This window comes from Fulvia fulva, chromosome 3 (assembly GCF_020509005.1).
Source record: "Fulvia fulva chromosome 3, complete sequence".
Classification (NCBI taxonomy): domain Eukaryota; kingdom Fungi; phylum Ascomycota; class Dothideomycetes; order Mycosphaerellales; family Mycosphaerellaceae; genus Fulvia; species Fulvia fulva.
The window spans coordinates 4981483-5008206 of record NC_063014.1 but is presented as its reverse complement, the minus strand read 5'-3'; the positions used below and the strand labels follow the sequence as shown (position 1 = coordinate 5008206).

At 53.6% G+C, this 26724-nt stretch overlaps 11 protein-coding genes across 11 annotated transcripts; 6 read left to right on the top strand and 5 right to left on the bottom strand.

The window, feature by feature from the left end:
* Positions 1-261: 261 nt before the first annotated feature.
* CLAFUR5_08491 (Ribosome-recycling factor) lies at positions 262-1257 on the top strand (the record flags this gene model as incomplete). The annotated part of the gene is made up of 3 exons (XM_047907639.1): positions 262-359; positions 410-848; positions 904-1257. 3 exons carry the CDS (start codon positions 262-264, stop codon positions 1255-1257), a joined length of 891 nt encoding a protein of 296 aa, XP_047759875.1.
* Positions 1258-2135: 878 nt separating this feature from the next.
* CLAFUR5_08490 (uncharacterized protein) lies at positions 2136-4192 on the top strand (the record flags this gene model as incomplete). The annotated part of the gene is made up of 3 exons (XM_047907638.1): positions 2136-2726; positions 2773-2881; positions 2931-4192. 3 exons carry the CDS (start codon positions 2136-2138, stop codon positions 4190-4192), a joined length of 1962 nt encoding a protein of 653 aa, XP_047759876.1.
* Positions 4193-5352: 1160 nt separating this feature from the next.
* Positions 5353-5956, bottom strand: CLAFUR5_08489 (uncharacterized protein; the record flags this gene model as incomplete). Its single annotated transcript, XM_047907637.1, has 2 exons — positions 5353-5596; positions 5652-5956. 2 exons carry the CDS (start codon positions 5954-5956, stop codon positions 5353-5355), a joined length of 549 nt encoding a protein of 182 aa, XP_047760031.1.
* A 1234-nt stretch (positions 5957-7190) lies between these two features.
* Positions 7191-8039, top strand: CLAFUR5_08488 (uncharacterized protein; the record flags this gene model as incomplete). The annotated part of the gene is made up of 1 exon (XM_047907636.1): positions 7191-8039. The coding sequence occupies one exon, from the start codon at positions 7191-7193 to the stop codon at positions 8037-8039; it is 849 nt and encodes a 282-aa protein (XP_047759356.1).
* A 762-nt stretch (positions 8040-8801) lies between these two features.
* Positions 8802-9846, bottom strand: CLAFUR5_08487 (Hydrolase pyvD; the record flags this gene model as incomplete). The annotated part of the gene is made up of 6 exons (XM_047907635.1): positions 8802-8866; positions 8919-9199; positions 9247-9413; positions 9463-9503; positions 9555-9748; positions 9800-9846. 6 exons carry the CDS (start codon positions 9844-9846, stop codon positions 8802-8804), a joined length of 795 nt encoding a protein of 264 aa, XP_047759357.1.
* Positions 9847-10499: 653 nt separating this feature from the next.
* Positions 10500-12064, top strand: CLAFUR5_08486 (2,2-dialkylglycine decarboxylase; the record flags this gene model as incomplete). Its single annotated transcript, XM_047907634.1, has 4 exons — positions 10500-10572; positions 10619-10858; positions 10919-11329; positions 11394-12064. The coding sequence occupies 4 exons, from the start codon at positions 10500-10502 to the stop codon at positions 12062-12064; spliced, it is 1395 nt and encodes a 464-aa protein (XP_047759161.1).
* A 1259-nt stretch (positions 12065-13323) lies between these two features.
* On the top strand, positions 13324-15513 carry CLAFUR5_08485 (uncharacterized protein; the record flags this gene model as incomplete). The annotated part of the gene is made up of 5 exons (XM_047907633.1): positions 13324-13705; positions 13818-13998; positions 14046-14480; positions 14528-15093; positions 15140-15513. 5 exons carry the CDS (start codon positions 13324-13326, stop codon positions 15511-15513), a joined length of 1938 nt encoding a protein of 645 aa, XP_047759359.1.
* A 54-nt stretch (positions 15514-15567) lies between these two features.
* CLAFUR5_08484 (Acetylesterase) lies at positions 15568-16482 on the bottom strand (the record flags this gene model as incomplete). The annotated part of the gene is made up of 1 exon (XM_047907632.1): positions 15568-16482. One exon carries the CDS (start codon positions 16480-16482, stop codon positions 15568-15570), a length of 915 nt encoding a protein of 304 aa, XP_047759358.1.
* A 1756-nt stretch (positions 16483-18238) lies between these two features.
* On the bottom strand, positions 18239-18946 carry CLAFUR5_08483 (uncharacterized protein; the record flags this gene model as incomplete). The annotated part of the gene is made up of 1 exon (XM_047907631.1): positions 18239-18946. The coding sequence occupies one exon, from the start codon at positions 18944-18946 to the stop codon at positions 18239-18241; it is 708 nt and encodes a 235-aa protein (XP_047759361.1).
* Positions 18947-20997: 2051 nt separating this feature from the next.
* On the top strand, positions 20998-23212 carry CLAFUR5_08482 (uncharacterized protein; the record flags this gene model as incomplete). The annotated part of the gene is made up of 2 exons (XM_047907630.1): positions 20998-21317; positions 21367-23212. 2 exons carry the CDS (start codon positions 20998-21000, stop codon positions 23210-23212), a joined length of 2166 nt encoding a protein of 721 aa, XP_047759360.1.
* A 1015-nt stretch (positions 23213-24227) lies between these two features.
* Positions 24228-24965, bottom strand: CLAFUR5_08481 (uncharacterized protein; the record flags this gene model as incomplete). Its single annotated transcript, XM_047907629.1, has 1 exon — positions 24228-24965. The coding sequence occupies one exon, from the start codon at positions 24963-24965 to the stop codon at positions 24228-24230; it is 738 nt and encodes a 245-aa protein (XP_047759363.1).
* Positions 24966-26724: the final 1759 nt, after the last annotated feature.

The following is a 26724-nucleotide window of genomic DNA, read 5'->3' as shown; positions in this document are numbered from 1 at the left end:
CGTGCTGTGAGGGTGTGGTCGAAGATTCGCGGAGATTGTTGCAGAGGGTGTTGGGCCGAAGGGACTTCTAGGTTGAGCAAGCGGTGGAAGAGCGAAGTTGCGATTGTCAAGAGATGTCAGGTGCGGTTGGTGTTTGGAGACAAGCGCGAGATATACACGGTCGCAACTGTCCGCTTCGAGATGCGCCACAGCACGCGCCACAATTCCGCCGCACCTTCCTTGCCTGGAGCTTTGCTGGAATGTGCTTTCACAAGATAGCACATGACCGTCGTAAACATGTCATTCACTTACATTACCGTGGTAGAGAGAGCTGTTGCTCAAACATCGAGACCGTTGCTCTCGGCGAGAGCTAGAGTGCTGTAAGTACTGTGATGGTCAAAATCGATATCACGCGACTGACGCGACCAAGAAACACCCAATGCCGATGTAGTAAACCCTTCCTAGGCTCCATTAGCCATGCGAATACGCATATATCACAGGCCAGCGGCTTCTCGACATCACGATGGCTAGCCAAGAAGGGTGGCAAAGAGGGCAAGGGAGCCAAGTCCAACAAGGAAGACAAGCAGGATGTCGGCAAGGTCGATGCTGCTAAGTCGTCGAAAGACCCCAGAGCTGGCGATGAGGATCCATTCGACTTCGATGCGTTGGAAGCAGATCTCGCCAGCTGCATTGAGAAGTTGCGGGAAAGCCTGTCAAAGTTAAGAACAGGAGGACGCTTCAACCATGAGATGATCGAAAATCTACGAGTCCAGCCAGACAAGAGCGAGAAGCAGACGATAAAGCTGAATGATCTGGCACAAGTCATCCCGAAAGGGCGTACTGTGCAGGTGCTTGTAGGAGAGCAAGATGTATGTGATGCGGTCATACCTTTGGTGACAAAACGAAGCTAACACCGATTCGCAGCACGTCAAACCAGTCTCCTCGGCGATCCAGGCATCTTCATTGTCGTTGACACCACAGCCAGACCCGACCGGCGCCAACCCACTACTGGTCGTTCTCAACATTCCTCCCCCCACCGCCGAATCACGAAAAGCAGCTGTGCAAGAGGCAGTCAAAGCTGGAGAGAAGGCCAACATGGCAGTACGCGATGCAAGAGGCAAGCAGCAGAAGAAGCTGCGTGCCATGCAGCTCAGCAAAGCTGCGAGACCGGACGACTTGAAGAAGGCGGGCACTCAGATGGAGAAGGTTGTTGAGAAAGGCAGTGCTGAAGTAAAGAAGATTGTGGACAACGCAAAGAAGGTTTTAGAGAGTGGTTGAGACCACCAAAAGAGACAGTGTCTTCACAACAATGGACACGGTTGACCAGAACCGTTCCAAGTGCGGTCACAGACTAGGCGTCTTCTGTAAGAAGTACAACGGCACCGTCTGATTCCTTCAGCATGTGCATCGACTTGTTGTGGTACAGCACACTGTGGTGCTCCGTAGCGCTGCTAGTACATGTACTTACAGTGGCTCAGTATCACCAGTGCCGCCGTCATGCGATCTTGCCATTGCTGCGCAGTGCGCTCTGCACAGACGGCTCCACCTCAGCTGAGGAACTTCAGCAATACCAAGCACAATGCTTTACTACACCCTGGCACGCCTGACAATTCGATTGTATGGCCGACATCGAGCTCAGTGACCGATCCGCCGAACAGACTGAGCCTCTAGCATCCACGTCGACGGAGCAAGATGCAGCAAGCGCGGTCCCGCTTCCAGCTTCTGCGACAAGCTCTCTAGAGCACCTGCGCACACATCACATCGCGTCTACATAGACCTCGTATCCATCCGCCACAAACTCCGCAGCGTGTGTAATTCTACCAGAGTCAGCACCCAGCTCTTCCGAGACACTTCAACACGATGGCAATACTATTGACAGCGCTACACACCCATCGCCGCGACTGCCGCGCCAGACATCATCAGTCGTTCCCCAAGAGTCAAGAATCAACTCGCTGCAGCACACGGACGTGATTTCGAATGCAGGATCCATCTCCTCCACTAGCCACAGGTCTACGCAATCGCATGGTTTGGGTCAGAGAGATTCGATATCGAGTGCGAGCCCGACTACCAGGTCGGCCTCGTCAGCGCAACCCTCGGGACGTCCACCACAGCAGATATGGTCCTACATAGCAAGGATCCAACCACTATTGAGTTCCATGCCGCACCTCGAGTTTGTGAATAAGCTCCAAGAGTATCGCAACGAACAGGCTGGCGAGGTCCACTTGATCGATGTCTTTGAGGGCCCTACCTTGCCTACCGCCAGCAGAGTTGACATTGTGGACCAGTCCAGCGACTTTCCATCGGACCAATTGAGAGACCTTGGGACTGGGCCCAATGGCGACGTGAATACAAGGCTGATCGTTGCCGATGATCTATCTCCACGAGTGGTCTGTTCACTTGGGTCAGTTTTTGGCGTGGATCCAGAGCTTTTTGCAGCACATCTGTACCGGTCGCGCTACCTGAGAGATAGTGCTAGCGAGCAGAAGGCATCTCAATGGACCACCGCTGCGCTTCCGAAGTCGTTCGCCTCTATACAGTGGTATCGACCTGTCCATCTGAGTGGCACTGTGGCACGCTGGCTAGATGATGCTAAGCAGCGCCGCTCTCTTTTTGCGGGCGAGACGTATGATGAAGCCAGGAAGGAGATGATACCACCCTTCATGTGGTCAAATACGGGATTTGAACAATCATCTGGGCAAGTCCACGCTTACAGTGCGATGAGTGTTGGAAACATTGTGCAGAACACGGTCGGTCAGTCATCAGATACGATTACTTAGCGACATTTTCCGGCAGAGCTGGCTACTATCGGCAAAACCAGCCACCGGTCTCGAGAGTCGCGTGCCGATGGCCTGGGAAGAAAGAGCCAGTATCTATATGGTCGAAGGATCTGCCGTGCCAACAGGTAAGTCGGCCCATTCAAAACTGATTGTGGGAACTGATAGCCTCGCCAGTTGTCCTTCTTGTAGATCCCATGCCCTCAATAGTGGACCTACAGACCCAGGAGGAGGCAAGATTGTCCGTTAGTCCGGTTCCTCGCAAGCGTACCTTCGTGACCGGCGAGACGCTGTCGGTCCAAGTCTTTCCGCCACCCGACGTTCGCAGCCCAGTGGAGATACCGGCCAACAGACTCAATTCCACAGACGAACAACTCGAACGGTTTCGCCTGGCTGCCGAGCCTTCCAGCACAGCGGAAGCGATAATTTCATGGCTGACCACCTCAGGATCATCGCCCAATCCATTAGTGGCTATACTAGAAGTGGTCTACCGAGACTCGGTAGGGTTTTTTGACAGCCTGGAGACATGTCCCAAGGAGATAAGCGAAGATTCTTTGGACGATTACCTCATGTCGCAGCGTCTATCCGAATGGCGACGACTCATGAATGACTTCGAGAAGAGTGTTGCTGAGATCAACAACAGTCTGCACGCCTTCGTTGCGTTCGCATTTGAAGGTTACGCCAAGCGGCCTGACCGGGTCGAGTTCATGCTAGCAGACTTGGATGCGCGCAGTGCTCAGTTCTCCACGAGAATCGAAAAGGCGTACAACGCCCTGCGAGCTGAGATGGGAGTCTTCGAGAGCCGCCGCAGCATTGCAGAGGCCGAAACAGTCACGAAGTTGACCGAACTAGCCTTCCTCGTTTTTCCGCTAACGTTCTGCTGTGGCCTTTACAGCATGCAGGTCAACGAACTGCAGAACGGCGTGCCCTTGACGACTTTTGTTATCACTGCGGTGATTGTCTTCGTGATCTGCTATGGAGCTCGACTTGTGCTTCGGAGCAGCATCGTCACCGAGAGTGGGCAGATTGCCAGGGAGATTCTATGGGCACAAGGTCGGATCAAGCCTGGAATCAGCATTCCAGCTCGACAACTTGTGTGGCTCACGATCCGGGAGGCTTGGAAAAGAGGCGGGAAGTCTGTGGCATACTTAATCTTCATTCTAACTACATCGATCACAGCGGTACCGGTGGCTTTTCTCTGGCGGGAGAATCATATGGACTACGGCCTCAATGCTATGCTTACCCTGCTATTCGTGCCCTTTGGGTTCAGTGTTGCTTGGTACCTGGCGACTGCCTACCGAGTCGAAGCTGGTGCCCAGCGACCTCTGGCAACTTGGCTGTTCCTGCTGCTATCATACATTCTGGCCGAGAAGCGACAAGAGTCGAGACCTGCCTCTTGGAGGACATCCGCTTCTAGCACATCGGGCGAGACTGCGTAAACATGCTATTATTAATCCGTGAGACGATCTAGGATTCTAATCGAGAGCATCAGGACCAGTAGCCCCACAAAGACGACTACCGCCAGAGCAAACGCTATTCATGCGACGGCAGCCGAGATACCACCAACACTGCCTTGCAAGCGACCATCGGTGATGGATGCGACCAGAGAAGCACAAGTGGCCGCCGCGACGTGCTGCCACAAAGCTGAAACAAGGAAGAATATGGCGGATAGCAACGATAGCAGCGTACAGGCCTGCGATACAGGGCGGCTGGGAAATGGCTTGACCTCAATGTCAGAGCCGGTTTCCTCATTGTGTTCTTCGTGCCAACCTGGGAAGGTAGCCAGACCTGCCCAGCAAAGGGCCAATGAAGCGATGCCGCCGATGCTCCCAAAGGTCAGTCACTGACGAAGCCGCTTCGAAGGATCGTGGGCTCACAGTAATCCCGGGAAAACGACATCAGACCGGAAGCTTGAAGCAGTGGCTATTGCACCAAGTGTGTCGTCCAGACCTATGCCAAGCACAGCACGAATTGCGAAGGCATCGCTGCCGCATCTCCAGACACCGTGGGCAGCGTTCCTAGCGCAAAGGCCAAAATAGCCTGCTCTGACTGCGATGTCAATACTGGAGGCCTTTGCCGAATCTGCTGTCTCAGTCGCCACTGTTGCGTATCGAACGTTCAAGAGGTACACGCTCTGAAGGCTTTCGGCGCTAGGATGACAACCAGCCAGCAGGACAGCTGCATGGAATCAGCGTGTTTCTTTGTCTTGCAGCAGGTTATGCTCGACTCACAAGCACAGACAATGGCCAAAGTCGCGATAAGCATCATGATATGCATAACAATCATCGCCTTCTACAATCAGATATAGTTCTTACGTACGCACAAGTCGCCCAGGAAACCTGACATTGGCCATCTTTACGTGTACTTGTGGCGACACCCAGCGGATGAGTCGTGTCAAGTAGAACTCGGTGCAAGTTCGCGAAGTGTCGAAGAGCGCTGGGGCTGAACAAGCAGGACCCGCTTCTGGTCTGCATCAAGCGTCAAGTTTGTGCGATGAAGACAGAACTGCTCATTCTCATGACCTTGTATTGATGCTCATATTGTCGGTCTGTCCTCTACCAACGTTCCGCCTAGATCTAGCTCTATCAGCTGAGCGCACTTATGCAGCGGGCGTGGTGCGGTGGTCGTAGACAGTCCTGATCTTGTGCTCCTCTTTGCCCTTCTTCGAAACAATGCGACGGACATGCTTGCGCACACCGTTGATAGTAGCGAACCCCCAAATCTGAGTGGCGTCCCATCCATTCTTCAAGCTCTCTGTGTAACTCCAAATCACCTCTCCATCGCCCTCAACGAGCCAGTCCTGCTTGAGGAATTCGTCGTTGATTTCGGAAATCTTGATGTACCTGGCGAGCTGTTAGTCCGAACGCTACGAGAAAGAACCCCATATCGGCAACTGACTTGTTCTGGCCCTTGACCAAGCCCCAGAATTGAACGTCGCGTTCACCCCACTCGCCGTTGAGCAGTCTTGGCTCGAGCTGCTTGACACCACCTGTGGATACCTGCTCCTGGTCCAGGTGCTCGACGCCTCGCTCGTCCTTGAACTGCTTGAGATTGATCGAGACTGCGCTGTATGAGGCAGCCTGTCGGACGAGCCATGGGAGGCCCTGCATCTTCAGCATGCCGGAGGTGTCGTCGCCCTCCTTCTTGTTCATGTCGAAGCTGGCATTGAAGTTGTGGACGGTGATCTCTGGTGGGCACGCCATGTCTGCGAGTCGTGTCTGCCGTGTTTATGACCGAGCTTCTGGTATCGACGAGATGATCCTGAGCGGTGCAGCGGGGTTTGGGTTGTCAATGGGCGGCCAAATCGCGAATGCTGTTGCCTTCGCAGGCTAAGTACTGTCAGGTCGGCGGCGGCTTCCTCGATTTCTCACAAAAATGCCTCGGTGTTCTACCAAGGTGGCGTAGACGATGAAACTGCGCCTGGCGTCTGTTATAGCTTTGCGAGGGAGCTCTGAACAGCACAACGTGTAGCTATCCTACATGTACCTCTTCTTAAGAGCTTCCTCGGCAGGATCTAGAAGTGGCTCGACCGACGCAAGGCACTTGCCGACGTCAAAGCCACCCAGAAACGACTGTCTAGCACGGTGAAGAGCATGTGATGGAGGGACCGGGTGATCTTGTACGCGCTTGGCTGGAAGTCGAAGTCGAACAGACTTTCATCCCCAGAAGCGCCGAGGTGAGGAGAATATCGGCCAATGAGAGGTGAGGCGGGATGGAGGATCGGAAACACCAAGCGCTCTACATGTACTCCTTACTCTTGACCTTTGAAACTGCTGTCAATAATCCGCTGCTCCGCTGTCGTTTGCATCGCTAACGGAGCTTTCCTGGCTGGCCCGCGGTGTGGTGAAGACTCGACCGCAAGCAGCATGTCTTGCTAGTTCTATGCGGCATCATACTGCAGAGCGGGTACATCGACAGCAGTGGCATTCGCCGGTCGGCAACACCACCATGCGAGCAGCCACGTCGCGAAGTCGACAATGACATCTCAATCGTGATTCGGGAGTCCCAACGAGGTTACCGACGTCGACCAGCAAGAAAGATGCGAAGATGGCCATGTTGGGTGGGACTTTTCCGTCGAGCTGATTGGGGTCGAGCCAAGAGACGGTCTTTATACCAACACCGTCGACAAGGATACCTTGCTATGCTGCCATCGAGATCAAAGGCTGAATCGTCTCAAATCGCATCACGTTTGCCGCGACAAATCGACGATGAAGCAGCATCACTTATGTAGGCACGGGAGTCGTGAAATGTAGCATCTCGGGGTCCGGGTCCCGATCGCAGGTCGGGATATTACTGCTCGGCGATCTTGCAGCCTATCGTATTGATACATAGCAGAGATGGCGACACTGACGGATTGCAGCCCTGATAAGACTTTTACACAGTACTCGCTCAGTAGACACAGAGCTACTTACCACCTCGAACCACAAACCAAGCAAAATGCCTACACAACGGAGACACGCCAGACTGAAGGACAGCTGCGACCACTGCTCCAACGCCAAAGTCCGCCGCATGAAGGAGAAGCCTTCCTGTTGTCGATGCCACCAGAGAGGTCTTGCCTGCGGTTACAGCTACTCACGTCGTGCTGGTCGCCGGAGTACCAGCAGAGTCGAGCCAATGGAAATGCCATCGCCAGTCGGGAGAGACAGTTCGCCCTCAGCATTATCATCATTCGACGACTCGGAAGCAGCACCAAGCAGTCCGGATTCAATTACAATGGGTGGCATGATGGGGTCACCAATGCCTTTCGCACCAACGCCACCGACCTGGGAACAAGGCCTTTACCAGGCTCAGTGTGACTATTTCCAGCTCCAAGCCGGCCAGTCGAGGCGGGAAGAATACATTAGAGCTTCACGTGCGGATCCAAGTATGCCGATGCTCAATTCAGGCTTTGCAACGTCGGCACTGCCTCATCCGGCACCTGCCATGGCACGAAACGACTCCACTTCCTCCATGGACACGATGTCCAGCGAATACTACGCCTACTCAGACGCCTCGAGTGGTAGTACACATAGCCAGACCGAAGCTGTGCAGGACGAGCTCTCGAATTTGAGCAATTTCGCGGAGTCGATGGAGCGGAAATTTGATGCTGTTGTCCGGAGTCGATTGCAATCGCGAGACATCTTCTCGGAACTTGGAACGCCGTTTTGTGATTTGGAGGTGGAAGGTAGCAGTGTACCGACGCCAGATATGAGTGAGATGGCATTCTATTATTCGCTGGCGGAACTGAAAAGAAGGCTGAAATGGGTGTCGGAGGATGTGAGTAACATGATTACGAACCCCTGTTGAGGAATCGTGTGTGCTCGTGGTTAGTGCTTAAGCTATGGTGGCGTTTGTAACATGTGCGAGTTACTTCAAGATACCCATTTCGAAATACAACTTCTCGACGCAGTGCCGACAAGGAGCGCGATCGTTCTATGGGCAGCGTAGTAGTATCCAGTCGCAACAACAGACAGTGCCCGCTCCAAGCTTGAGCCGGTAGTGTGCTCACAAGGGATTACGACTTCTCCTTTCGCCACCAGTGACCGTCGATGGCGGCGTCATAAGCTGAAGTGGTGTCACACTCAGTTCGGAGATTGCACCAGTATGAACCATCGCCATCTTGTTGACAGTATGGGCACCGATACTCCTCGTCACGATCCTCGTACAGATCAGCAGCGAAAGTTTTGGTGCACTTTTCGCATTTGAACGTGCCCATATGGTCCCGATGCTTGACTTGTTTCGCGTAGCTGCCGAAAGCTAGCACGACATCCACTGCAAGGCTAGGCATCTCGAAGCGGAATTGTGAGCTCGCACAGACCTTCAGTGGCTCGATGTCATACTGATCAGCCGCCAGAGCGACCATAACATGGAGTTCGAGTGGAGTATCGTCGGGGTTTGAGCTGGCCTCGATGCTTCTTGCCGGCCATGTGGACTGTCTGTAGCACACGATCTGAAGTTCCCTGGTGGATGCAAGTGTTGCACAGACGATGGAGGAATACAAGAGCCGAGCAACAAAGAAGTGAGGACGTTGGATCATGAAACGCGCTAGTGAGGCAACCGCGACTTCCTCTACTGAGACAGCCAGAACTCGATGTAGCCAGCTAACGACTTCAGACTCTGCTCCTTCACCCACGCTACACACAGTCAGCAACATCCGTTCTCCCTCTGAACCGATCATCCACTCACCTTCATAAGCCACGTCCAGATTCGCCCGCAGCGCAAACCCATGCTCAACCCCATGGAACAGCTGCAGCGAGTACTCCTTCGCATCCTCAATCATCATATCCACCGCCTTGTTCCTGCTCTCCGTCCCAAAGGTATGGTCGACTTCGGCGCAGCTCAAGAACAATGGCGCCTTCAAGTTCCGGAAGTGATGGTCCTTCAGGAAAGCCGGGTGCGCGAAGCCGCCAGCCTGGCAAGTACCGTCTGCGAGCGAGTTGCACACATATGGTGCTCCGAAGCAGTATCTACCAAATCAGTCATGATTTGGTAATGTCTTTTGAGCTGCACTTACCCGACACAACCATACTTCGTGCTCGGTTGCCCATACATTCTCTTGACCTCAGCAGTCCACTCTGGAACTTTCTTCTCAGCGAACTCGGAGTACTTTGCCTTCCACGCCTCGAAGTCAAAGCCCTCTTTGCTCTCCTGTGGGCCATTACGATGCAGGAAGATCGGGTCCTGGGACGAGATTAGCCACTGCCAGAGGGACAGGTCAGGAGCAACCCACGTTGTTAAAGTAGTCCAAACCGAGAGTTAAGAAGCCAGCATGTGCAGGGACTGGTCAGCCAACGCTATAAAGGCTCGATCGATGACACTTATCTGCAAACTCATCCATGACCAGTTGAGCATTAGTGAACATGCCATAAACATCGGCATAGTAGAACAGGATATGGCCGTTGCTCTTGCCCGGGTTCGGAGACACAACATAAGTATCAACGCCAGCAATCGTTTCGAACTTTCCTCTAGGGTTGCCAACATGCATATGTCCCTTGAGACAACAGTCTCCAGATGGTCTACGAGCATCATGTCAGCGACATGCCACGACTTCGAACGACAAGACATACTTCGCCAGCCATGCTACGTCAACGTGTCGCTTTTCGTTGGAACCCATGCTTGCTATGCTTCAAGCCTTCTTCAAAAGAGATACGAGATACTTGGCATCGGCGAGGAGAGAGCTTGAAAGATGATGTTGTACTGGCCATAGGCCTCGGCGCTGACATCCCCAGCTTCAAGCTGTTTCCCCTCTGCCGAACTCGGGGCTATGCGGAGGATACATCTGTGTACATTGCAGAACGGTTTAACGCAATACTGGTCCTCAGCTTGATCAGATTGATCCATTGCGGAGCGACCGAAGAGCTGGCAGTGATGAGCATGCATAAGGCGTGCTGCCATGGCCACCAGCTACGAGCCAAGACGATCCTAGCAACCATGCCGTTCCAAGACGGAGAACTTTCCGTCGGAAAAGTGCCATCTGATTCGAATCGATCGGTTGAAGCAGTGGTGAACTGATTTACGGGATCGTGCTTATCGCACAATTAGTCGCTGTGCGTGGCTTCTCAGTGGCTCTATTAGCACGATGGTTCCAGGCGCATGGTACAGCATGAGAGGCACTCCACCCGACGGCAAAGTCGACGGGCAATTGTCATGAGAGGCCGCCTATGAAAGATGTCTTGATCTCTGCAGTCCACAGACTGGGAAAGTATCAACCAGCATCGAACATCTCAATTACCAGTACCATAGAGCACTCACCGCCAGACCTCGACGATGGCCAGATTGTACGAGAACATCGATCAGCGACAACTCCAGCAAGATGCCGACGACTCGCTACTGCACTATGGTTTGGCAACACATCCCCTGGGATCGACCAAAACTGACGATGGCAGGAACGGCATTCCATCCCGAGATCATCGTTCATGCTGAAGGTCGAACGATCGTGGACAGTTTGGGACATCGCATGCTGGACTGGACTTCTGGACAGATGTCCACACTGATCGGCCATGGGAATCCGGAGATCGTCGAGACTATTCATAGTCATGCTAAGAACCTGGACCATCTCTTCTCTGGCATGTTGAGCCCGCCAGTCATAACTTTGGCGAAGCGATTGACATCGTTGACATCGCCGGGTATGTTGTCTGGGAACCACTGCGTTCCAGGCCATGGTGGCTAATTTCATACTCTTGCAGGACTCGACAAGGCATTCTTCCCGAGTACAGGCGGCGAAAGCAATGAAGCGGCAATCAGACTTGCAAAGTTCTACACGGGCAAGTTTGAGATCGTCGGTCTGGCATCTTCATGGCACGGCGTAACCAGCGGCGCGATCGCAGCCCAGTATCATGCCGGTCGATCGGGCTATGGTCCAAACATGCCTGGAAACTTAACTCTGCCGACGCCTAATGCGTATAGATCAATCTTTAGGCATCCGGACGGCTCCTACGATTGGCAGACAGAGCTCAACTATGGCTTTGATCTTGTCGACAAGCAGTCTTGTGGCTCACTTGCTGCAGTCATTCTAGAGCCCATCCTATCGTCTGGAGGTATGCTTGTGTTGCCGGCAGGGTATCTCAAGGCCATCAAGGAACACTGCGAACGTCGAGGTGAGTGTTTACGGATGGTACGAAGATGGTATCGCCATGTGTGCTAACACCTTCTATTTTTCAGGAATGCTGCTCATTATCGATGAAGCTCAGACTGGCATTGGCAGAGCAGGCGATATGTTCGCCTTCCAGCACTGCGCCGAGGACGAAGGTATTGTGCCAGATATCTTGACTCTCAGCAAGACACTCGGAAACGGTCTTCCCCTCTCGGCGGTCGTCACGAGCGACCGTATCGCAGAGTTCGCTAAAGAGAACCACTTCCTCTTCTACACCACACACATCAACGACCCTCTCCCGGCCAGCGTGGGCGACAAAGTCCTCGAAATCGTTGTACGTGACAAGCTAGTCGAACGATCTCGCCAGCTCGGTCAGAAGTTCCAGGACAGATTGAGACTGCTCCAGTCACGCTACGGCTGCATCGGCGACGTCCGTGGTCGTGGCCTCATGGCTGGTATCGAGATCGTGGCAGATCGCGACACGAAGAAGGGCAATCCAGATCTTGGAGCCGCTGTTGGGGCTAAGATGACCGAGATGGGTTTGTGGGCTCAGCTGAGTACGATGCCATCTTTCGGCGGTGTTTTCAGGCTCGCGCCGCCGTTGACCACGACGGATGAGGAGTTGGAGTTCGGCTTGAATGTTATTGAGAAGGCATTTGCGTCGACGGCAGGGACTATGCCGTTGTATGATAGTGCCGAGAGGCAGGCAGCAGCTTCGTATGTTGAAGCAAGGCTGTAGTGAGGTGTTCTGTGAAGAGAGGAGGCAAAGACACAGCGGAAGGTTCAGGTTTCACGTGTGGTCCAAGCGCTCTTTCTCAACGCACGACGCGTTTCTTTCGCGACCAGTTCGTTGACTTTCATCAACATGCTCTAACGGCATATCATCACACTCACGGCTTATAAGCCATATGACTCGCATACCAGATGGCCGTTTCTGTGACGAGGTGTCGCAAGGTATTGCTCTCAATGCGACGCGACTATGGCCGCCATGCTGGCTGCCTTCGACGACGCGTTTTAACTCCTGCTCAGGCACAACAAAGTCCGGGTTGCATTGAGTAAACGTCAGGCGTGACCTACTCATGTCTTTGTTGAGAGTTGACACACTCCGGAGGCCATTCTGAGCCCCCATCCCATTCAGTGGGGGCAACGAAGGACAAGAGTGCTGCAAGAATTTGGATTGGTTGGACCATGGCTGTTGTTTTCGGAAAGGGGACAAGGAGATCCTTTTCTTCTGTTCTTACTCGCCACTGTTGCGCGCTCTGACTTTATATTGCGAGCTCCCCCTAAGCAGATCCATTGAGACCGCCTCTCACTTCAGGTATAGTATGTCTCGGCGAAGCTTCAAACCTGCTGACTACGATATGGTCTCAGAAATGTCGTCGCTGGACCATGTCTACCCCAGAGGCTTGTATCACACTAGACTCAGTCCCACATGGCTACCAGCAGACTAGATTCAGTCCCACGTGGCCCAAGTCAACAAGGTCTGCTGCGTATTCGGCCACTATTCGCTTCGTCATGCTACAACGAACAAGTACCGGAAGACTTGGGTTTCTGTCAACATAGGTCATAGTATCCTCTGCCAAGACTTGAATCCTACGGCCACAGGCAGATGGGAAGATTGTGATCTTCAGCTATGCCATAGCTAGCACTGATCGTGGTTGCGACAACCTGAGGCAAACTGTCCTGAAAGATAAGGAGAACGAGCCTTGTGACCTCATCCGAAAGCTATATATGCCGAATGCCCGATCACTCGCCGAGCATTAACGTTCGCTAAACACGGTGTCATTGTGGCGGGTCAAAATATGACCCCGTTCAGGCACAACATGCTGAATAGCCTGTCTCATGCAATCGATAGTGGTAAGAGTACCAAAGTCAAGCATTCGGCTCTTGGCCCTTGGCCGAAGACTTTTCCGCTTCGCACGCAGCGGTGTTTGCCGTCTCCCAGACATCATCACACCCATCATCATGTTCATCGACCGGCGCCATTGATTGATCAGTATGAACACTTCTACGGACGCTACACCCATTGGCAGCCGGCCTTACCGTTCTCACAAGGTACCGGCCTGCGATCTGTGCAGAAATCGCAAGATACGTTGCAACATCGATGTCGCCGGCGAGCCGTGTAGGTTCTGCCGTGAAAGACATCTTAGTTGCGAGTATACGAGCAAAGCGACTGTTGATGACGGACTACGTCCTCCACCGGCCAAGAGACGTAGAACTCATGCAGATGACCACGATGTGGCAACACCTGTCAAGTCGACGGAGAGAGGCCTTGCACAGTTCCCGTCCATCGCTGGGACCTCACCGGAAGAGTCCTCGATCATGTTGAATCCACCCATGGCGGAAGATATCGAGGTCCTGGAGCATTATCTCAGCTCAGGTAGGTATCAACCGAAGCCACATGGTCATTCATTCGTCGGCATCGCACGAAATCCATAACTCAGGCACTTTGTCGTGCGCTCGACATACAGCTGATCTCATCTGAACGACAGCATCTGGTGCATCGAGCGGCAAGCCCTACCGACTCGTCTCTAGCTCGACTGAGAAGCCGATCATATACCTCACCGTTCCACGGCGTCGGAAAGGATTGAGCGCAGCGAGCGACCCCGGCAAGACGCAGCGAGAGATCATTGAGCAAATTCTTGGTCCCAACAAGGAAGATGTCGTTGCACTGTGAGTGTTTGAGCTCAATCCCGACGATGCGACTGACCATCATCTAGCTACTTCGACAGAATCCACCCTGCATTCCCGATCGTGGACGCGAAGACTTTCTACGAGATGTGGCATCGAGATCCCAGTGAAATTTCATCGGCACTGCTCTGCGACATCTACACGACTGCCGTCGTTTTCTGGAACACCTCGGAGCGCTTGAGGCAGTATTCCAAGCCCGACTTTGTGTTTCTGTGGAACCAAGCTGTGGCAGCGCTGCAGGAGGACTTTCTTGGGCCAACAATCAGCACAGTGCACGCGAGCTTACTTGATTTGGTGGGCAGGCCGGTGCTGTCGATCACGGGCAATATCATGACGCTTGGTAAGACTGTGACGTTGGCTCACAGCCTTGGACTGCATCGTGATCCTACGTCTTGGAAAGCTACGAGTCACGAGAAGGACATTCGGATTCGCTTGTGGTGGGGAGTGTATATTCATGATACATGGTAGGATACCACCCTACTGGCTGCAATGATCTGCTGACCTTTTCTAGGTCGAGTCTTGCTCACGGCACTCCTCCATTAATTCATGCCCAGACCCACGATGTGCCATTGCCCCAAGCGAGCTCGCTCTCTGCTAGTGGAGCTACAGACGCACACAAGAGGTCTGCTCAGACATTCTTGCATCTCTGTCAGCTGTCGACCGTTCTCGGGGATCTGCTTCCGTTCGTATACAGCCTCAAACCTGATAAGGTGGAGTTGGACCGCAGTCTTCGCCGTGTAGAGTGCAAGCTTGACGATTGGGAGAGCTCTCTGCCGCCGTGGCTAAGGCGATCAAATGGAGAGCTTGACCTGGTGAACGGCGCGAGTAGCCTGCACTTCTGCTTCCTGTCGGTAAAGCTTCTCCTTAAGCGCATCGCATACAGGGTAAGTATTTGGGTACTGCGATTCTCATTCCATCCACGCTCATTCGCTGAGCAGGCAACTTCCATGCAAGCAGATGGTGTAGCCGCTGAAGCAAGACCATACCACTTGGCGATGCTGCGTCAATCAGCCCTAGAGCTAACAGACTACGTCTGCTTTCTCAAAGAACCTCAACTCGACGACTTCTGGCTACCGTGTAAGTGTTGCGCAGGGCGCGGCGAATTGTAGACTGACGTGACCAGACACTGCCCATCTCCTGGTGTCCACGACAACGATACTGCTCAGGTGCCTGCTGGAGTCCGCGGATGTGACTACCAAGAGAGACTGCGCCACCATGCTGGTCCGTGTGCAGGCACGACTGGAGTGTGCTCGAGCCGAGTCGAACTGGGATCTGGTCGATTTCTGTCTGGAGAGGTGTTCGGAGCCGGTCGCTAAGATAGCGACAGCCATGGGCATTACAAGACACCCTACTGCAGGCGGCATGCCTACCACGGAGTTGGCGAGTGTCTTCAATGATACCGACACTTCCATGCTATCGACGCTACCCGAAGACTTCTTGTTGTCTGTCGACTCCTTGGATTATCCTTTCGATACTTTGTGGGACATTTCGTTCTGATGAGCGACAGATGATTTCTCTTGGTGCAGGCTGGGCATCGGATGTTTGTGCTCTTCACATTCCGTTGCTCTTCAAGAATGTGTTCATCGCATTGCCGAGAGCTTTCTGCACCACCAGTCCAGGATGGATAAAATCTGCCCACAAACAAGGCTGGCCAGCGGGGTAGCTGTAGCAGGTATTGTTGGGCGCGCCGTACTGCTGCGGCTGATCAAGGATCTGGTTGAAAGTCGCTGTTGGGTCAAATATAACCATCTTGGCACCCGGATATCTCGACGGGAAAGATGTTGCAGAGCTTTGAATTGCATTGTTCCAGATAGTTGTCAAGTTTCGAACGGTAGCCGCTGTGGTAGCCCTTCCATAGTCGAAGACGGAGGCACGCCAGATCGGTGGAACGAGGACCACCACGAATCTTCGTGCTCCCAGACTGTATTGCTGACCAATCTGCGTGAAGTAGTTGCTCATGTCTGGTGCGAGTATCTTTGTAGCATTGTCGTAACTGCGGCCGGAGAAGACCTGAACGGCGATGTCATTGACTCCGAAGAAGTTGAAGAACACACTGTTTGTCGCATTCCATAGAATAGTCTTTGGCAGTTGGCGGAACTGATCCATCTGATCTTTGAGCTCTTTGACTGGTCCTGATGGTGCATAAGCTTGACCTTGAGCGGCTGTCATGTTCACGAAATTGGCACCGACAGCATAGTTGTAGGCCACAGTGTCTTTCCGTGTACTGTTGTAGACGACGATGTCTACCCAGTTGTCGCCGCCGGAGGTAGTGGTATGAGGGTATGGCGGATTTCCGAGCGGGTTGCTTAGAGAGGGTTGGGCACCGGAGATGTCGAAGCCTGTAGCGGTGTATGAGTCGCCGAAAGAGAAGAGGTATCTCGCTGGCAAGACAGGGACTGGGTTGGATGGTGCAGCGCCCATGGTGACCTGCGAATGTGATGTGACAAACAGTGCTGGAGGCCACATGACGGTATTGTGGTAGCGAGAGCAGCATAATGTAGCTGCCCAATTCAGAGTTGTGTAAGGCTGGAAAGAACGTTAGTGATTCTGGAATAGACGCTACTTCTCAAAGGTTTGAAGAAGGCGTAGGCCTCATGCTGTCTACGGAGGTACGCATCGACATATTTGCACTTTGCTATTGGGCAGCATGCAGACGTTGTCACGCCTCGAACTCCCGTACGCAGGCATGGCCGTGAAGCGACTATGTTGCCGGACGCCCTGCTGCACCGTGCTACTGTGGTGGACTCACCATTTTGAAGAGCCCGACAGAACACAGTCGAGGCGTTCAAACGGCGTCCAGATGTGGACAGGCGTTGTATCGGTCCTTGTCCTAAGGTATACGGGTTTGACCACTTCCGGGATGGCGCTGTTCTCGCGTGGCGTCCAAAGTGCACAACAACGTGGCCGCCATGTCTTGGTCGATGGAACGGAAAGCCACTGCGTTGCGAACTCTTTGACTTGGACGAGAGTGCTCCATATCAGGCGACCGCCAACAACGAGATCAGCGTTTGGCAGGGTGGTAAACAAGCAAGCCCCTTGCAGAGCCAAATCACACGACCGCTGTTTCCCAGCTGCGTCATCAAGAGCATCCTCGCGACAGTATTTCCCATTGATCTAGACCAAGAGAATACTGTTTTCATCCCGCTGATGTGCCCAGTGGCTGCATATTGGGGAGATGCCGTGACAGAGGAAAAGAAATGTGGTCTAGTCTCTAGATGGCAATGGGCCAATGGCATCGGCCACGTGGCGTGGCTGCGCCCGCCGCCAAGTCTCATGCAGCAATTTCTCCAAACGCCGAAGCGTACATGTTGCGACATGTACAATCTACGACGACATGAGTCGAGGCTCTCCGGACGGTGGACCTTGACTTCCGCACTCCTTTTGAGCTGAAGCAGATCGTATCGACCAGAGCGCACATCCTGCAGCCCCCGTCCCACATTCAATCTTGTTCTCCCTGTTGTTCCGACAGCTTGCTGTAACTTCGACAGCGCCGAGCGAGACGCGGTCATAGCAAAAGCGAGCAGCGATGAAGAAGTGGAAGGGACCAATCATCCAGAGGGCGAGCTCGTGACATACAAAGATGTGGAAAGAAATGTGTCGATTTGAGGCGACCAGACCATGATTCAGACTACCGAGGAGAACGCGAGACCTGGCTGACTACAATGCGCTTGTGACAACAACAGCCAGTGCCTTGAGTCATTCGTGTGTGATGGACACATGGCTGACATGGACGAAGTAAGCATATCGTGTACTCGCTTCAGCTGACTGAAACTACATCACGCCCGAACTCGCAATCCAAAGCTCGAACACATTCGAATCAAAAACTTGGAAAAGATCTGTTACCAGCCAGACCGCGGGCATCTGACTTCCGGGCTGAAGAATGCAATGCAAAGGATACAGTTGCCTCGAGAATATGTGGGAGCCCTCGTTCAGTATCGGAGCCAGATATATCGTCGCAGGTGGATGAGGTTGCCTGGCTGAGCTTTGTTCACGGGAGTCTTCTGGATCCCGTGATGGGTAGAGATTGGCAGAATGCGTGGCACGATTGTCGTGTTGGTCGGTTGCAGCTTCATCGAAGCCCGGAGGAGCATCAGGTCGAAATGGGTACTCTGTCTCGAGTAGCCTTCTCGCATGTGGTTCATTATGCTTTCCGATGGCCAGTCGGTATCGAGATAGGTCGCCCAAGCAGTCGATCCAGGTATCACTGAAGATAGGGACCGTCTCAAGCAGTAAGGCCATCATTTGGCAAGCTAGATAAATGAAGGCAAGCATGTAGTCTTGACTCTTCCGGTCTGCGCTTCCACAAGAACTCGAGAAAATCGTGAATTCCATGCTCCCACATTCTTGCTGGCATGCTGTACTTGGCAGCGAGATCTCGGACTCCGCAGTTGACTGCTGCGCTTTGTGAAACCATAAGAAAGTGATGATGTTCGTAAAGCAATGTCGTGTGTAACGCAATCAGCGCTTGCCACTGGTGCTCGCCGAGTTGTGGATCTTTGCTGGACTGCTGGCGAGCATCAACATTGATACATTTCGCTTCGACCATGACTAGTCCGGCGTAGATGCCTTTGACTTCTGCAGCAAGCTGTTCATGTGATATCATCTTGTCGGGGCTCGTGATCACATTGGGGTATTGGCCAGTGAGTGGCAGCTTGACCAGTTCTGCTTCTGGTGGGTTTGTTGTGCTGCCGTCATGTCGTGATGAGCCAGGATTAGCGTAGGGTATCTTATCTGCTTCAAGTGACGCCGGTGCACTGGTAGGGAATTGAGCTCCATCGTCGTCATTACTCAAGTCAAGCTCGAGGAAGTCGTCTGCACCGCGTGGCATGTTCGCGACATCGAGATCAAGTGCCCAGTCATGCCATGTCTGATGATCGGTTAGGGGGCTCCATGGTTGTGGTGTATCGTCCCAGAGCACTGCAGTGCCCATATTTGCTGTTGGTCCAGGGGCAGACAACCCTCGCCCTGTCACCGAAGGGGAACCAGTAGTAATAGCGACCAGTGACGATAGCAATTGATAAGAACGAGATTCTACAGCAGACGGGAAGGTTAGCGGACAGCGACGTCAAACGGACTTATACCTTTGAACATTTAGCGCAAGGCAATGAGCGTCAGCACACAACCCGCAGAAAAGAAGGCGGCGAGGAGGATGCCGCCCACCATACCGCCCTCCACTAGCGTGTCGCCTGCATGAGCTCGACCAATCTGATGCAGCAGGGTTGTACCAGGCGTATGCAGCACCACGAGACCGGCCACCATACTGCGGTCATCTGTTTGTGCGCGCCACCGCCGCCACGACGGACCACTAAGGAAGAAGGCCAGCGTCGGACTCTCTGCAAGAGATCGACGTGCGTTTGCGCAGCCTAGCGTCTGCGCGAATGCCTGTCGTTGCCATGCTCGATCAGGAACTGGGAATTAGCCAAATGACCTCCTGATGGCTCTAGCATCGTCAGTCCAGGAGTACGGCTTATTTGAGATAGCTCTACAGCCGGTGAGGATCTGACGATAGCCGCTGCGAGCACTGCAGCCTTGCCGGCTGTGGCAGGTATCTTTCAAGCTTGAGAGCTCCCCAATGCCTCGATCACATGCAAGTCTAGCGGCGCCGCGAGATCCATCACAATCCTCGGATTGGGATGAGCAGTGCAGCGTTCGACAACCTCTCCCGGCGGCGGCATCACCTCTTCCTTTGTTCCTGGTGTGAGCTTGCCGTCGAGCCGTGAGATGACTCGAGCACAATACACTTTGACCTGTGAAAAAGCGTGTAGTTCATGTGATTCCATTTCAAATCAACCGCGAAGAAGCAACCGGCTTCCGCCGAAACGATCGATCGCGACGCTCAACATTGACTGCCTCATCATGCGAGCCCTCGCGGCGATACTCGTGTCTCCGCCGTCTTGACTCCAGCAGCAGGAAGGTCCTCTCGAGCCTCGAGTCGCTTGAACGCAACACGACACCGATCCACCCTCGTCATCCGATTCAGCACAATCGTCTTCATCTCCAGCACAACCTCCCGACAGAACGTCTGCGTGACCCAATGGTACGAGCACAGAACAGCTCTCTGCATTCCCCCTTCCTTGCCACAGATAAGAACAACTGTAGGGGGTCTGTCTGCATAGAATGCTGTGGCTTCGAGGGCGTAGGTATCAATGAGGGTGGGGAGGAAGCGTCCTTGATCGTCGCGATCCTGGAGGCCGGTCGGGGCGATGCCTTGGTGATACTGGCCATCATCTGGACCACAGGGCACACTCTACAGGCTGCCGGATGTGCTCCATTGGAGACGACCATCGCTGAGGCCGAAGAGTCTGCGTTCTACGTCGACTATTGGATTCCGTACAGTCGTGCCGGTGGTGCCTGTGCATGCCGAAATGCTGCAAAGGCATCCACGGCCGACGGGCGGCTTCGGGCCCTCGGAAGCGTTGCGAGTGGGCGGAAGCTTCACGGCAGGCTGCATGTATGACGGGATGTCTGATGTCTGATGTATCCTGTGTCATGTGGGCGCAAGGATGAGTGCCGAGTTGTTGACGATGGCGACGAGATGCGAGTCGCGTTGTTGCGGGCGGGCAGCACCTCGAGGGCACGCGAAGGTGGGGTTTCCATAGAACTACACGTGTTTGTTGATGCGCGGTATCAACAACAAGTAAGATACAAGTACTCGGCTCCTCCTATACTTCGGCAAGCCAAGTTAGGGGTTGGGTTACACTGTTACTGCGTATAATTTGTTTGACTTTGTTAGAATTATTAGTAAGTCAGTGCCAAACGACCACCTGCAACTTGCGCTGCCACGATAATGGATTGGGAGCTGCCCCCATCTCCACAATTTGACCAAGTTATTCTACATAGTCACATCCCCTCTTCTTTCACCGCGACGCCAACATCTTACCGCATGTCGCACCCGCACACCCCGCGCCCCTCCTGAAACACGCCTCCGCACCCATCGACCGCATCTCAAACCCATCTGGACACCACGCTGGGCACGCCATCATGGCGCTGCAGACCCCCCGGCAGCGCTCTGGCCTCCAGCGACCGACTTATACAGCCTCCTCGCCTTCACTGCGCGCCTCCACCGCCGATGTTCAGCGCAAAGCCAGTCTCCAAGCGCTCACTGGCGCGCCGACAACACCTGCATCCGCCGGCATGGACGTCACCGATCTGGAAGTGGGAGACATGGTCAATGTGCCGGGCGACATGTTTGGCACCGTCAGATTCGTCGGCACCGTCAGAGGCAAGAGTGGCAAGTTCGTGGGCGTAGAGCTGGCTAGAGAGTTTTCTGCTAGAGGCAAGAATGACGGAGACGTGGATGGGTGTGTATACAAGTCTTGCGGGAGGATGATAGGCTAACACCATGTCCAGCACACACTACTTCAGCACCTCGATCCCCGGCTCAGGCATCTTCCTGCCTGTCCACCGCGCCGAGAAGCGCGACTCACCAGCAGTGTCCCTCGACTCATTCCCACTAACGCCCAACACACCATCATACAGCACCGTCAATGGACAAAGAGCCCCACCTGCTAGCTCTGGGCTCAAGTTCTCACACTCTGTCGGACCAGGCGCACGACCCTTGAGTCCTACCTTCAAGCCGAAACGACCGTCTCTACCACGACCCGAGTCGCCATTCAGGAAACCTGCGCCCGATCTGCGCCCGACGCCTGCACGACAGCTTTCCGCTAGCACGAGAACGCCGGGTCGTGGTGTCACACCAGCCAAGAACCCGCTCTCGAAGACCACCACCTCAAGACCATCCACCGCCAACAGTCAATCGGCGCGACCATATTCTCGCACAGGCTCGCGACTGGGCCACAGACAAGAAGCAGACATACCAGAGGATAGACGACCGTCAGGTGTAAGCACAAATGGACGTGGAGGCAGTCAAGGCTCGGCAAAGTCCTTCTCACAGCCGGCACGCTCGTCATCAAGGCTGGGCAGTCGGGAAGGAGCTCACGATCAAGAGGTCTTATCTCTGCGTGCAGAGCTTGCAGAACGGGACAAGCGATTGGCAGAGCAAGCGGCAAATCTGGCAGAAATGGAAGCCAGCGTGAAGGAGCTGTCGGGGCTGATACCGGAGGATGGCAGCTTGTCCTTCGACAAAGGAGACCACTCCACACCGGAGCTCAGGCAAATTCTTCGTGAAAAGAACGAGAAGATCACAATTCTGACATCTGAATTCGACGCACACCGAGCGGACTTCCGTAGCACGTTAGATTCCCTGGAGATGGCAAGCACGGAAACCGAACGTGTCTACGAGGAACAAAAGCGGGATCTACTTGCCCAAATCGAGGAGCTCGGCGAGCGCAATGCACAACTGGAAGAGTTGGGTCAAAGCAAGAAAGAGTTCGACGACGTTGCAAGGCAGCTTAAGCAGCTGGAAGAGTTCGTTCAAGAGCTTGAAGAAGGTTTGGAGGACGCAAGAAGAGGCGAAGCAGAAGCCAGGGGCGAAGTCGAGTTCCTGAGAGGTGAAGTTGAGCGTGGACGATCTGAGCTCAAGCGTGAGCGAGAGAAGGCAGCAGCTGCGATGAACGGATCTGGTGCGAGTCCGAAAGAGTTGGAGCAGAAAGAAGACGAGATTCGTGGGTTGAAGGCCATTATCCACAACTTCTCAACCAGCCCGGACAGCTCGAAACACAGCAGCAGCTCATATACCAAGTCTTCCGACGAGGTCAGCAAATTGCAAGCGGCGCTCAACGATAGCCAAAAAGCGAAGGAGGGGCTCGAGGAAGAACTGGAGCAATTGCGCCGCGACTCCGCTATGACAAATGGCCATGCCCATGCACGAAATGAGAGCGAGCAGACTGCCAAGGGGGCACGGTCTCGCGCGGATACCATCAAGGCTACTTTCGCTGAGCATGCAAAAGCTTCGGCTACGACCAACGGCAATTCGAAAGAGGAGCTCTTCTGCGAGATGTGCGAGTCTTCGGAACATGACACTCTCGACTGCAGCCACTTCCAACCCAACCATGACAATTCGACATCGGACTCAGAGGGTGCTAAGGACATCCTCGATGACCACGATGAGGAATCGATTGCGGGGGTCGAGAAGCCTGCGCCATTGTCGCCAGCTCTCTCGAACAAGGAGAATGAGAAGCAGCTGGGCCTTGACAAGGCCGGCGACAAGACGGCGTCCGACCCCTCAGATAAATGGTGCGCACTATGTGAGAAGGAAGGCCATCTTGCCTACGAGTGCCCGGATGAGCAGTACTAGACTTGCTGCCCAGCAACAAACGTGGTGCACCACGATTTCGCCGCCACAACAAAGGCATAGAACGTCACAAAGGCAGCTACACTCAGGATGCGGAAGAGCATACACACAGTTGGACGCAGCTTGCGCCGCATGAAGCAATTGAGCAGTCTGGGCAGCATGAGGAGTTGGTGGCATAGTCACGATACCCGCAGCAGTGTAAATGAGAAGCGGGCGCTTCCTGCTGGAGATACCGATTGGAGCGTGGAGTCTGGTGTTTTTGCGATGAGGCCGCAGAGAGCTTTGCTTGACGGGAAGACGAAGGAGAGGGCGCAGATCCCTGCCTTGTGGTTGGGGTTAGGTGTGTGATAGAAGAGTCCGCTGGGCGGGTTGTTGATAGGGATAGGGATAGTGATAATGGTGGTATAGTAATTATGGCTTGCAGTGGAGACTGTGGGTGTCAATAGGATAGATATTAATGCGATGGAGAGTTGTGATGTGGCCGCCTTCCTCTTTGCGACGAAGTGTGCAACAGCATTTGGCGCTAAGGAAGTGGTGACATCCTTCTCCGAGGGACTCAACTCCTTGAATATCCTTCGAACATCGACAACACGACAATACAAGGTGGATCAAAACGCACCGCCCTGTAGGGGCGGGACACCAGAGCTCGCGAACAAGCATTATTGGAAGCTATACAAAACAGTTATCGACAGCCAAGCACAATTTCTCGACCATCGAGGCCTGCTCCAGTCTCCTCGTGATCCCAGCTCCTTGTGCTATATCACAATGAGCTGAGCTATTACGGAGTTCTCGGCGAACAGCAAAGATAAAACTGCGGCAAGGAACATTGACAAGCGATTCGACACTTGGGTCAGCATATCTCCGCACGGGAACTCCTGTGGGGACGCTGTCCTTGAAATATTCGTAACGGTCGGTCACATGAATTGAGACGAGCTGGCCAGCAGATCTTCTTTGTTCTATGGCTGCGAAGCATTATACTCATACATCTTCGCCAACATCCCGGAACCACAAGGCCCCGCTACTCCTCACCGTCCACCGCCCAGCCATCCAACGCCCAGTCCGACATATCGACGGCCTTCGTTGGCGTGATGCACGACCACACTTGCATGCGCTTCTGTTTTGGACTCTCCTCGACCACCTTCCACTCTATCGCCAACGGGGCCCTCCAGTCTGCTGAAAGGACTGTGTCCCAGTCTTCTTTGTGCTCATAACCAGCATTGAGAACCTGTAGACCTTTGAACTCCCTAAGTTCCCACCAGCTCTGCTCACGAAGCGACCGGTCCCACTCGTCGACGCCGTATTCGCTGTCTTCCTCGGATTGTGAATCTTCGCATATCAGCGCAATGATCTTGATGTCGAAGGATCGCAGCCAGTCCATCTGAACGGTAAGCCGCGAGAACCATTGATCTGGGTACTCCATGTAGTCGGTGTAATTGGCTGCTGTCTCAAAGGCGAGGCGGCGGATCTTTGTGGCTGGCTCCGGGAGAATTGCATTCTCAAGTTTTGGAACAGGAGCCGATTCCCACTTGTCCTTGATGAAGAGGTGGCTGTGCTTTTTGGCGCGGGTCTCGAGTTCTTCTTTGAATTTCTTGGAGATGAGAAGGGCGTTGGTCGGTGGGACATTCTTGGCTTCGACGCGGAGTCCAACTTCGAGGTAGGTATCGACGTCTTCGAGGGTCTCGTCGTAGATCATGTCCTTGAGCTCGAGTGGGACATCGAAGAAGGGGAAAATGTTCTTGGTGGAGTTGGTTGCCATGTTTAGTGGTAAGTGATGGGTGCTGTTTCTTGTTTTGTGTGGTTACTTCTGACTTCTTCTTGCTTGATAATAAAAGTTCAGTGGGGGTTGGGGAAGAAAGAGTGCTTCATGTCTGGGCTGGCAACTTTATGGGACTCTTGAGCTGTGTCAACACACGACACAGTAAGATTACGTTCAACATTCATTAACAATACTTTCACTACAAGTGACTGGTCATGTTACCTTTTCACTGCCCGAAAGACGTCTGATGTCCTTCGCCAGATGGCGGCTCGACTGGACCCATTGGAATAAGAGCAGCAAATTTCCACCTCACGGTCGATATACAGGCTCTACACTTTTGGAACGACCTCTTCATAGGTACCGCGATCGCATGCCGATGCTTTGACATACTTCCGGTGGCTGGCTATAGAGGCGTTCTGGACGCAGTGGGCAGCAGAAGACCAAGAGCGCATGAGGAAACGATGTCTTAACAAACCTACGATCTAGCACATCTTGGACAGAACGGCATCAAAAATCTCAAGCATCCGTAGCGTCGTCGTGGACTTTGTCGTTGAGCAACAACAGGTGCGCGGAGACCGCACTGCATATGCGACTTATCTCTTGGCATGACGGCTTCAACAGTCTTGCCACACTCCACATTACCTCTCTGGTACCACTTCAGTGGATTCGTGCCACTCTATCTCTGATTGATATTGTGCTACAATGGAGCAACATGGCCGCTCGGGTCCTTGGCAACGAGAGCTGATGCACAACAACGCCCCTTATCTTACGGGTCCGCTTGATAATGTGGGCTTAGCAGCTGGCAAACACCGAAGCTTTTCTGGAGAGTGTCACAGCGCGCAATGATGATGATATCAGGACAGACGCAGCAAGGAGGACGCTTCAGCAGATAAAAAGGCTTTGGCCCGGTGGAATGAAATGATTGCATTCTTCATCACAACGTACAGTCGACCAACATGGCTCTTTCAAACGTCACAGCAGCTATCAACGCGACCATGCGGGCCGTGATGTGGGAAGGTAATGCCTACTCCGTCAGCGTGCGAGACATCCCTCGACCGACCATCATCAACTCAACCGATGCCATTGTCAAGCTGAGCAGAGCTGCCATCTGCGGGTCGGATTTGCACATCTTTCGAGGCACTACTAACGCCTCTCCCGTGCCATATGGCCCTGGTCACGAAGGTGTTGGCTACATCTCAGAAGTAGGCGACGCTGTGGGATCGCTGAGTGTTGGCGATCCTGTCATTGTGCCATTTACAACTGCTGAGGGTCATTTACATACTAGTCTTACGACGTCTATGTATGGAGGCTATGGCAATGTGAACGATATGGGTGGTACTCAAGGTAAGCAAATGCCATCTTCGGTGGTCTCCAAACTTCACAATGCTAATTAAGCGTAACGGGTCGACGACGAGAATCACCTGTACGTGGTGTCGGCCACGAACCTCTCGTCTTGCTACGAGAGAGCCAAGTATTCTCACGCTGGAGCGTCGTGGGCGCGACGGGCGCGCAACGCAGGCGAAGCCGCGGCGAACAGAGGACTACCAGCAAAACGGGTATGAAAACCATCCGACGAGCGTGTACTCGTGTCGGGAGCGAGTCCCTCTTCTTTCTACGTATAAGAAGGGCGCGGAACCGTGGCCTATACGCTCGACAGGACACCTCTGGTGTGAGTGCAGAATTTTCACCTCCGGAGACCGCAAACCGAGCGGGCTGAGCGACGAACATTGGACGAGCGGACTACAGAACAACAACTGAG